Source organism: Phaseolus vulgaris, chromosome 9 (assembly GCF_051622355.1).
Source record: "Phaseolus vulgaris cultivar YP4 chromosome 9, ASM5162235v1, whole genome shotgun sequence".
NCBI lineage: Eukaryota > Viridiplantae > Streptophyta > Magnoliopsida > Fabales > Fabaceae > Phaseolus > Phaseolus vulgaris.
The window spans coordinates 11,475,644-11,487,559 of NC_143506.1; the positions used below are offsets into that span (position 1 = coordinate 11,475,644).

General features: G+C 33.7%; 1 protein-coding gene across 2 annotated transcripts; it reads right to left on the minus strand.

Annotated features, from left to right (window-relative positions):
- Positions 1–9,549: 9,549 nt before the first annotated feature.
- On the minus strand, positions 9,550–11,637 carry LOC137820088 (protein yippee-like At4g27745). 2 transcript variants are annotated; one of them, XM_068623882.2, is made up of 3 exons: positions 11,511–11,637; positions 11,264–11,391; positions 9,550–9,990 (listed from the first exon to the last, which is right to left on the minus strand). In XM_068623882.2, exons 2-3 carry the CDS (start codon positions 11,354–11,356, stop codon positions 9,763–9,765), a joined length of 321 nt encoding a protein of 106 aa, XP_068479983.1. In that variant the 5' UTR covers positions 11,357–11,391; positions 11,511–11,637; the 3' UTR covers positions 9,550–9,762. The 2 variants fall into 2 exon arrangements, with proteins under 2 accessions (XP_068479983.1, XP_068479982.1); XM_068623881.2 differs by lacking the exon at positions 11,511–11,637 and having other exon boundaries at positions 11,264–11,504.
- Positions 11,638–11,916: the final 279 nt, after the last annotated feature.

The following is an 11,916-nucleotide window of genomic DNA, read 5'->3' on the forward strand; positions in this document are numbered from 1 at the left end:
TCTATAGCTACTTTATTAGTAGCCAATGCTTTATTGGATTTGGGAGCAAGCGTAAATATAATTCCTTTGGCAATGTTGAAGAAAATAGGTGATTTGGAGATTAAACCCACCAAGATGACTTTAAAGTTAGCTGATCGATCAAGTAACCAAGTATCCATATGGTGTGGTTGAAGATGTTCTTGTCAAAGTGGATAAATTCATATTTCCTGTGGATTTTGTTGTGATGGACATGAAAGAAGATGAGGAGGTTCCCTTGATACTTGGAAGACCCTTTATGAAGACTACTAGAATCATAGTTGATGTCGACAAAGGAGAACTTCAAGTTAGAATTCAAGATGAGGAGGTAACTTTAAATCTTTTTAATGGTCTTAAAAATTTTAATGCAGGGGAAGAATGGGTACAGAAGGATGGATCACAGAGATATTCCACCTTGAAATAAACAGGCGTCAAGCTAGATGACGTTAAACGAGCGCTTACTGGGAGGCAACCCAGTCCACATTTTAGTTTTATGTTGTTTTATTACCTTTGCTAATTTTATTTAAAATAAAAAATAAAAAAGAAAAGTAAATAAGAATAATAAAAAAAAATCCCATATGCCTCCTAATCATTTTGCAGGTTATGTATTTTTGACCTGGGGACAGTTTCTATTATTCAGGGGGGCAGATCCAGCAAATGAAGCAAGATTGTAGATAAAAATTTTAACAAAATGTTGGATGACTTCTTAAGAATAGAGGATTGAACAAAAATATGGTTTTATCTCTCTAATTCTCTTTTCTTTTCAGTTATTTGGATTTTTTCTTATTTTATTTATTTTATTTTTCGGTTATTTTGTTTTCTGTTTATTTGCTTATTTGTTTGGTTTGTTTTTATTGCTTATTTTGAATAAATTTCCTGTTTTATTAGTTTGGTAATTTTAAGTCTTGAATTATCTTTCTTGACTAAATTTCAGTTTTAATTTGTTTGTTTTCTAGTTTTTTTTTTCAAATTAAAAAGAACTAGAATATTAATTTTGAATTGTGGAAAAAAGAATTTGTGTTTAAATATTAAGTAGTGAGATGAATTAGACACAGGTTAGAAAAGAAAATATGATTGAATCCCTATTCAAATGTAGTTAAAATTATGATACATGAAAATTTAATAGGATGATTGATTAGGACAGATAATGACAAGACAAAAAGGAATGAGACCATTTAAACCAAGTGAGTGTGTGAACCTTAAATAGTTTTGAGAGTTTTATTGATGATTTGACAGGTGTGGTTGCTTAATTTTTATTTTTTTTGCATCATAAAAGAGCATGAAGATGATTGAGGCATTTGTTTGTGTTAATTAGGAGCCAGGGCCAAAAAGCCAACCTTTATATTAGAATTCCATTTTTTTATATCCCCTTTGGGCTAAGAAATTTTTTGTTAATATTGCACCTTAACCTTTATTGATATAATTTTCTACCCTTTAGCATGTTTAAGGAAGGAGAATATAGATACAATACATATAGAAAAGGGAATGGTTGGTTTTGATTTTGAAAGTTCAAAAAGTTGAAAATAGGAAGAATCTTTTCCTATTATTGAAAAAAAAAAAACAGAAGAAGAAAAAGAAATAAAAAAAAAGATAAAAAATTCATGAAAAGAAAGAAAATGGGGAAAAAGGTGACATCGAAAGAAAGTGGTAACTAGATAACATATATGTTCTCTATAATTGAATTGTAGGTATGTTCTTCTTCTTTAAGATGTGCATTTTGTTATCTAAGAAAAACCAATATTTTTTGGAAGCCCAACCTCATTACAACCCTGTAAAAGACCTCAAGATTCATGTTTCTAATATGTTTGTGATTTGAAGATGAAATGAAAAGCAACTGTGATTTGTTATGATTCAGTGAAAATATAGAGAAACACTTACCTGTGAGCATATGAGAAGATATTCCTTGATGAATTGTCATTTATTTGTTTTGATTTGATCCTGGAAATTGATTGTGTCTATAATTTTTTATATTTGAATTTGGAAGCATCATAAGTTTCTAATTTGATCTGTTGTTTAGTGAATTAAGCTATTTGATATTTAAATTCAAATATATTCATTTACTTTGCTTGAGGACAAGCAAGATTCTAAGTTGGGGAGAGTGATAAGTGTCTAATTTCAGTAATATTTCATATTAAAATATAGGCATTTATGAGGATTTATTGCTAATTTACATATAAAATAATCCCTAATTTATGAATTTATACCTTTTTACATTTTTTATGATCTTTATTTGAATAAGAGTATTTTATTCCCAAATTTGGTATTAATTGCAGATTTATAAGGAAGATTGGAGATTTGGATTAAAGATGAATGATTTGAGCTAAGAAGATAAAGATAGAAGGTCCCAGAATGGAAAAAGATGCAAAGGAAGATTGGGCCTTTTTTTATGTTTTATCATTTAGCCCATTAGCGTGACACAATAAACAACCTAACCCTAGAAAAATAGGATAAATAGAGGGCTAGAGGCTCAACCTTAGTGTGCCAGATTGAGAGGAAAACACCATAGAGTGAGTTGTAACCTAATTAGGAGAATGGAAGGTGATAGAAGTATGCGTGGCTAATTCTACCCATTGGGATTGAGAATAATCTGCTCAAACTCTTATGTATTGAGGTGATATTTTATATATTAATATTCAGTTCTTGATTGATTATTGGTATTGTTGTTTTACTTTTAATTTTCCGTGACAAATTGAGAATCTTAAATCTGACCGGGAGGTATTTTTAGGGTTCGGACATAAACAACAATACTTAACATATTTGAGTGCTAGGAATAGACTTGAAATGTTAATTGCTATTAAACGTCTGAGCTTCGTTCTAAGTTGTTCTTATAATTATGCGAGGGATCGATAGTTAGGGGACATTCTTAAGGATTTTATATGCGAGGAATCGATATAAATGATTTTTATACGGGCATCAATTTCAATCAAAGAACTTAATATTGACATGCTAATCAAAATACTTGAGAGTGAGAAAGATGAAACTAATCCTTATTTTTCCAATTGAAATAACTAATTTTTTGTTTGTTTTCTTATTGATCAGTGCCAACACAATTAATTCAAAACTCTTTTAATTGTTCTGTTTTTATATTTAGCGATTATTGTATTCGATAATTCACTGTTCCTTGTGGGATCGATATCCGTCCTTAGTGACAATTATTACTTTTGACAAACGCGGTGCACTTGCCGTAAAAAGTCATCACCCAACAACCACAGTTACATCAACCCACCAAAAAAGGTTACACCCTCAAACAAAGATATACAAGAGGCTTTTGCCATCAGGCTGAATTACCATAACCAAGTGTCAAACTCGATAATAAAAGACACATCACCCAACAACTAAGTCAAATCTTTGTAACAGGCAAACTGTACCAAAAATCCAAAAACTAACATCAACAAACCGATCCTTCGAGGATAGTACATAGACCAGATATTGCCTGCAAGAAAAACGTAACAGCTTCCAATCGCAGTTTTGAGCAAAGAACTCAGTCCGGCCCTGCCAAACAAAATGTCCAAGACAACCACAATACAAAGCAGAATCATTAGTCTGACCCTGCCAGATAGGAAATACCAAAACAACCTGCACAACCACTTAGAGCTTTCCAAGCCTCAGTCTAGCCATTCATATAGGAGTTACCGAAGGAACCTGTGCAATCCACACCACAACTACCAAAACTAGGAAAGAACGTTAGTTAAAAACACAAAAAATCAGACTTTCAAATACCTCATACAACAAATAGGATCCAAACACCAGTCTGAGTAAGAGAACGCAACCGATTTTTCTTTTACTGTGACCCAAGACCAAGTCTTCCTTTGTGCCACGGTAAAAACCTCCACTAGATCCACCCGCCCATTCTCAAACACAACCTTATTCCTGTGATTCCAAATTTCACTCACAAAACCTACCCAAATACCCCCCAACACTTGGTAACTGCGTGGTTCAGACCAAGAGGTTTGAACATCCTAAAGTGCATTTGTGCATCACAATGTAGCACCAACGGGAAACCCAACCACGTGAGACACATACCTCAAATTCTCCAAGAAATCTTACACTCAAAAAATAAATGTCTTACCGACTCTTCTTCCACACCACACAGAGGGCACCGATCGCACATCAAAGGTATACCGCGTCTCGAAAGATTGTCCTTAGTAAGAATAACATTACGTAACACCCTCCAAGCCAAAAAATGTGTCGAAGGTAAGGTCTTTAAAGTCCAGAAATTCGCGAACAGATCCTCCCCCACTACTGACTCCTCCCCCATGAGGCACTTATATGCTACCTTCACAGAGAAATCCGTATGATCCACATCCCTCCATAGCCATTTATCTGGTTTAACTCCACCTTCTCTTGTTAACCTTTTGGTATCCAACTTCCGCATTAGAAGATCAAGTAAATTGGATTCCCACACAAAAGGATTTCTTCTCCACCGCAGTTTCCAGGACCAACCATTACTACTCCAACTCCCAAATTGTGACAGAGTACAACCAATATCCAAGGAGATTAAATATAATCTAGGGAATTTATGCATTAGAGGGATGTTTTCCAACCACTTATCCTCCCATAATCTGATTTCTTTCCCATCTCCTACTTCCCACCGACCTCTATCTTCAAAATCAAATCCCCACCCCTCTAAGTGCCAAACTTTCCTAAGGTCCCTCCACCACATTGACTCCTTACAAGACTGATCTTGAGATCTTAAACCCCTCCACCCACCGTACTTAGACTCTATAATATCCTTCCAAAACCCACTCTCTTCAGACTTAAGTCTCCATATCCATTTCCCTAAAAGAGCCAAGTTAAACTTTTCTATGTCAATGACCCCTAATCCGCCATTATCTTTCGATTGACAAATCTTATCCCACGCCACCCAAGCAATTTTCCAGTTCTCTGACCCCCATTCCCACAAAAAGTTTTTTTGTAACCTTTTCACTTCCCTCATCACAGTTACCGGCATATAAAAAATGGAGACATAGAAAAGCGGTAGGGACGTAAGCACCGATTTGATAAGACATACTCTGCCTGCCAAAGAGAGGGTTTTCCCTTTCCACGCGCTCAGCATATTCCGTAACTTAGTGATCACACCTTCCCAAAAGACACACCTCTTATGATTCCCACCTACCAACACCCCCAAGTAATTAAAAGGTGCCTTCATAATGTCACAGTTAAGGATTGAGGCGAAAGTCATCGTCTGATTTATATTCACACCCACTCCCCCAACCTTACTTTTGGAGTAGTTAACCTTAAGACCAGAAGCAAGTTCAAAGCATTTCAGAATAGCCTTTAGTGTCAGAACATTTTGGATTGAGGCTTTACAGAAGAAAAAAGTGTCGTCTGCATATTGCAACATGCACACTTTTACTCGTTTTTCCCCGACTTCAATACCTTCTACTAGCTTCTTTTCTTCCGCCTGCCTAACTACCCCTGCAAGACCTTCAGCCGCAATTAGAAAAAGGAACGGTGCTAAAGGATCCCCTTGTCTTAGGCCCTTCAAAGGTTTAAACTCAGTTGTAGGGCTTCCATTTACTAACACAAATATTGAGGATGATTCTAAACAATTTTTTTATCCAATCAATCCACTTACCACAAAAACCCAATCTTCCCATCATGTAGTAAATAAACTCTCAACTAACTGAGTCGTATGCCTTTTCATAGTCCACCTTAAACATCACACATTCTTTCTTTTTCCTTTTTACCTCCTCCAGTGTCTTGTTAGCCACTAACACACTGTCCAACAAACTTCTTCCTTCCAAGAAAGCAGACTGTCTGGGATTAATAACTTTGTTTAGTACCCTTTTTAACCTTGAAGAAAGGATTTTAGAGATAATTTTATACACACAACCCACCAAAGAGATTGGTCTAAACTCATTCAGTTGTTGTGGATTTGCAACCTTTGGAACCAGGGTAATAAATGAGGCATTAGAACCTTTCGGCCAACTTCCACCCTCTGCAAACCTTTGTACCGCACTCACAACATCTTCTTTTAAAAAATCCCAACAGAATTTTATAAAGCCAAAATTAAAACCATCCGGTCCAGGACTTTTGGAGTTGTTACAATTCCATACTGCCTCCTTAACTTCCTCTTCAGAAATACTTCCAACCAACATTACATTGTCCTCCCTAGATATCCCCTTAAACCGAACATTATCCAATCTAACCAGAGGACTTCCACCCCCACTAAATCTGCCCTCAAAAAATTCCTTCACTCTAACCTTTACTTCGGTTGGGTTTTCGCACCATTGATCTCCGACCTTGAGACCATTAATAAACTACTCGTTATGTGGTTATTAACTTTCATGACTATTCATATTCTTATTAAAATGGTTGACATTAACACTTCTTTTCAGATATGGACTAAACTGCATGTTTACTATCCTACTCAGAATAGAGCCAAGATCAAGAAAATCAATATTCAAGTAAGGACACCCAAGAATGATAGATCTATACTTGTCTATTTAATTTATTAAAGAAAAATATGAATGTGTATGTTGCTATCGATACCTCCATATCCATGAATGATCATTTTAAATTCGTTTTAGATGGCTGATGTAAAGAATATGATAGTTTTTCACTTTTTTCCTCTCCCAAATAGATCCTATATTGTAGAAGAGATTAAAGCACTTTTGTTGTCTCAAGAAGAAAGATTTGATAAACACATGACCGTTGAGCACTCCATAATTCAAGCCAACTATGCTCGGGTTCTTGATCTTCTCAACATCAACTAAACAACAAACCAAGAGTTAATGGCTCTTTTAACAAAGGCAATCATAACTTCTTAAGAAACCATGCTTCAAACAAGTACTTTCACAATTCAATGACAAAATCTACTACTAAGACTATGTTAAACATCTCCAATTCTTGGAAGAATAATAAACTCTAGGCTCAAATTTGTGGCAAAATAGGACTAAATTGTGTGTTTACTATGTTACTCAGAATAGAGTCAAGATCAAGAAACTCAATATTCAAATGAGGACACCCAAAAATGATAGATCTATATTTGTCTATATACTTTATTAAAGAAAAGTGTGGATGTGTATGTTGCTATTGATACCTACATATCCACAAATGATCTTGTTAAATCCGTTTTAGATGGTTGGTTTGAAGAATATGATAGTTTTTCACTTTTTTACTCTCCCAAATAGATCCTATATTGTAGAAGAGATTAAAGCACTTTTATTGTCTCAAGAAGAAAGATTTGATAAACACAAGACTATTGAACACTCCATAATTCAAGCCAACTGGGCTCAAGTTCTTGATCTTCTCAACATCAATTAAACAAAAACCAAGATTTAATGGTTCTTTTAACAAAGGCAATCATAACTTCTAAAGAAACAATGCTTCAAACAAGAAATTTCGCAATTCAAGGACAAAATCTACTACTAAGACTATGTTAAACACCTCCATGTGCAATCATCGTGAACACATTGAACTAAGAGCTTAGATTGATTTGATGATGACACCTTGTACGTGCAATGATTGATAATGTGGAAACGATTAATGGCATCTTGAGCTTCTTCCTTGATGTTGAATCGTTGCCCGATCAAAAGTGTCCTTGGAGGATACATTATTGAGTCGCGATCAAAGGCATTACCAAATGCGGGGTCATACATAGGTGGTTCAGGTGGAAAGTGCAAAAAATGCTCTGGTGGGTCATAAAATGAGTTGTGTTCATGTTGTTGATTATTTGTATGGTGTGCATGTGGTTCTTTTGGCTCCTCATCATCAACAGTTGCAAGTATTTCGTCTTCATACTCACTAAAAGGATTGAAGACTTCTTCAGGAACACCAACAACTCCATGCTCTTCTAGTAGTTTTTGAGGAGTTGTTAGTTTTCGTGTTCGCCTAGGTTGATATATGAACTACTTAATAATTGGGTATATTTTTTTTTTCTTCTGCCATTCTTTTTTTATTTCTGATTTTGTTTTTACTTTTATTGTTGTTGTTTTTATTTTCTATAATTATTTATTTTTGCATTTTTTTCTTCTCATTTTTAAGCATTAAGTGTAGTATTTGTATTAGTTTTTTTTTTAGGATTTTGCATTTAGGTAGATACTTCAGTTGTTACTCTTTGATTTTTTTTTTTATAGTTATATACTGTATTTTTTACTTGAAATTAATATGATTACATCATCAATAATAATAAAAAATATTAATTTATGTTTATAAATTCAATTTTTATGTTTTTGTAGGGTTTAATTTTTTATTTTTTTCATTCTTAAAAAAAAATTAAACTAAACATTTTTAATTTATTACTTTTTAAAAACTCATTTCTTTCTTCAATAATTATATTTTTATCTATTTTAAACATTAAAAATATTTTTTTTTACAACCAATTAATTTTTTAAGGCATCCAAAATTAAAATTATCAATTCTTTTTAGTTTATTTTATTATATTGGTTCTTAAATTTATTTTTATTCTATTTTATATTTATTTCTTTTCTTTTTCATTCACTCTACACAAAGAAATAAAAAAATCTAAAAACAACAGGGAAATAAAAATAAAAAGATGATAGATAGAAAATAAAAATAAAAGAATGATGAAGAATTAAAAATGGAAATAGTGTTATATGATGGAAAAAAAGTCTACATATTATCAAAAAATTGAATCCAAAATCTTTGTCGACGGTATTAAATTCTACCAACTAGTAGAGACAACCATCATCATCATTGGTAATTACGCAACACACTCACTCTCTAAATATCCTGAAAATTATTTATTAAAATTTAATGAAATCCACCATATGATGTATACTTTCTTTTTATGCGACGGACTTCACTCGATTTCAAGAATTTTATTAAACCTTCTATTTTGTTTCAAATGTCCTGAATCTCAAAACTTACTGTTCTATAAACCGGAACATTGTAAAGGAAACTGCACTCATCATTGGTTATTGTTTTCAAAAGCTATATTCAACGTATACCTTAAGTATCATATCAAAGGTAAAGGAAACTGTTCAATAGTTGATATGCTTCTAATGTAAAGATGAGTAGGCAGGTAGAAACTGGTTTTCGGTTCCTTGTTTATTCTGATGTTGGATGTTATTGACTTTGTGTTTGGAACCTGTTGTACAAAAACTAAATATTCTTAATAAAAGTTGTATCCTTAGCCTTTCAAAACAATAATTTGGAACATTGTAAATGGTCAAGAGAACTGAATGCATGGATGAGAAAAATTGAAACAGAATAACAGATATTGCAGGCTTCGGCTACATAATATTCTGTTATGTACGAGCAGCTTACATTAATTGACAAATTGAAGCATAACTTTAAAACTACAACTTTAATTGTGGAAAGGGACCATCCAAAAGGCCAAATTTTGAAGATGGCCAACTTGTGCTATTACCAAATATTAAATTCAACCATAAGAAGATCTACTACTTTATATACCAAGAGATTCAAGCCACAACCTAAGTAAGAAGGGAGTACAGAAAAACTTTACGTGGCAGCAAAGTTCATCTTCCCAAAGAGAAATCTGTAGGCTGGTCAATGGTGTAATATAGACCAGATATTGTTCTACATAGATTTTAACCATGATATTCATAGAGCAGAAATGAGTAAATGATACTATTAACAAGGAATAAACAGCTTATCTAGCAATTTCACTTCTGGCCACATAACCTGGGGAAATTGAAGTTGGGGAAACAATGACAAATTTCAAATGGTTGAAGGTTCTCCTATACAAGATTACACCACGAAGCATGAAAGAACCAATATGAAGAGCAGAATGAATGGATTGGGGGTTACAATGTAATGCTACCAGTTCTCCTTAACAATTTTTGACTTTTCAAGTATGAACTTTCCTTCCTTGTACCTCTGGGACGCTTCATAAGCTCTTTCATACTTCCAACCCAACACTTCACGGCAATCACCACAATAAACATCAGCAACAGTGTGGAGGCCAGTCAAGAGATGTCTGTCTTCTTTTGGCCCCATGACAACATTCATTGCATGGGAAAACAGAAAGGCACGGCCGTTTCTCCCCTAGTTATAAAATTTAGCACGATAATTTCAGAAAAATGACCCGGGAAAGCTTTTGTAGCAGATAAAATCATAAACCTCAACTCTAAGTCTAAATACCAAGAACAACCAAAAAGCCTTCAGTTAGAGAATTTGCAAAGTCCAAATGAAAATATACAAAGATCCCTGGGGAATATTTTCATCTAGGAAATATGTAAAATAATGAATGAACAAAACACAACATATTGCCAATCTTTGTGAAGTTGCACTGCTATATCAGTTAACCATTTAAAGAGACAGAAAGATATGAAAGGTCGAAAATCTAAATCTCCTACTTTCCTCAACAATATCCTCCATCTTTAACACTGACATTGTCTTCCCACGACCACATTTGAAATGATGTTTTCAAATTTCAACCAAAAGCATCCTCAGCGTGCAGATAACCCATACATTGAAAATCACAGCAACAGCCACATCCAACAGACATCTATAGCTGCTGTCACTTGGTGCATGTACAGCTAATTGATAATAAGCATCATGTCTTCTGCAGTATTTATTTATTCACAACCTTAATTTGCCAATACTGCCATCAGTCTCACTCTGTAGAAGCATGTCAAACTCTCTTGTATAGCTCACTTACTACTAAGCATGTAATCATGACATTATTAAACTTAGACAACCCATAATGCATTAGAAGTTCATCAGTATTAGTACAGACTAATTTCCTTTATTTCCAATTAAGAAAAAAACAGAATGAGGAATTATCCAAATTTTAACCTGAAATCAAATTTTAAAAAAAACAACTTTTTCTTATTCAAATTGAACGTAAGACCTGAATTCATTGTAGTTCTAATAGTATTAAGAAATATACACATTTGGCTTTAGAAGTGGATTCTAGTCACTAGTGAGACTAGTCTCATTGTTGATTGAACCACTCACTTCTGTACTTAACCTCAATTACAAAACAAGAGCTGAAATTTCTTTCCTTTCCTGAAATCACCCTGGAATTTCCCCACTTTACCTTCGTAATAATAATAATGGCACCTAGAAACAATAATATTCAGCAAAGCCCTTACCCTTTTGAATAACCAGGAGGGTTCTGTGGTGGAAAGTAAAAAAGGTAAAGGACACTTGCAGATGGAGATTTCAATTGGCAACAAACCATCATATACAGCTAAGAAATCAACGGTAAAAATTCACATAATTTTCACATAAAATGTAAGAATAAGAAAACATTTCATACAAATTTTTGGTCCCAGAAAAGTAAAACACAGAGAGAGAGAGGGAGAAGGTTTACATGAAAAGACTTGGAAATAATATCATCGTGGAGTGAGACCTGGTTTCTACAATTAGAGCAGCTATACAAGCGAGGTCCTATCAGTTCCGCCATGAATTGGTTAAAAAAAATTCAGGTTAAACACCTCACTGCTCCAAATAAACCAAACACCGGTGACCCAAGAGAGTAACAGAGCAAGGATTTCGATTATAAATGAATGAGATGAAGAAAAGGGGGCAGAGGAATAAAAGTGATGAAATTTCTTTACCTACACCAAGCTCAATGATGACCCAAAGTCTGCAACAATAAGATAAGAAGAAAATACGGCGTTAGTTAGCGTGCAAAAATAGGCTTAATCACAAAAGTTAACGAAGATTCCCAATTAGACTCTTCAAAATAAAATAAAATGAATTGCATTATATGGTAATCAGATAAAGACACAGTAAACACCACCACTTGCACAGGATATTATCCTCTTAATCGTAAATATTAGCATTAACATTAATAATAAACAAACCAATTAATCAAATTACTGGAACAAAACTCTTTTACAAGAGAAAAGGCAGGTAGGTTGTTGAGGTTAAACCCAGCTTTCATTTTTTCTAGAGTTTACATTTTTTTTAATTAGTTTGAAAGAGTTATCTTTTTATTTGGTTTGTTAGGGTTACGTTTTG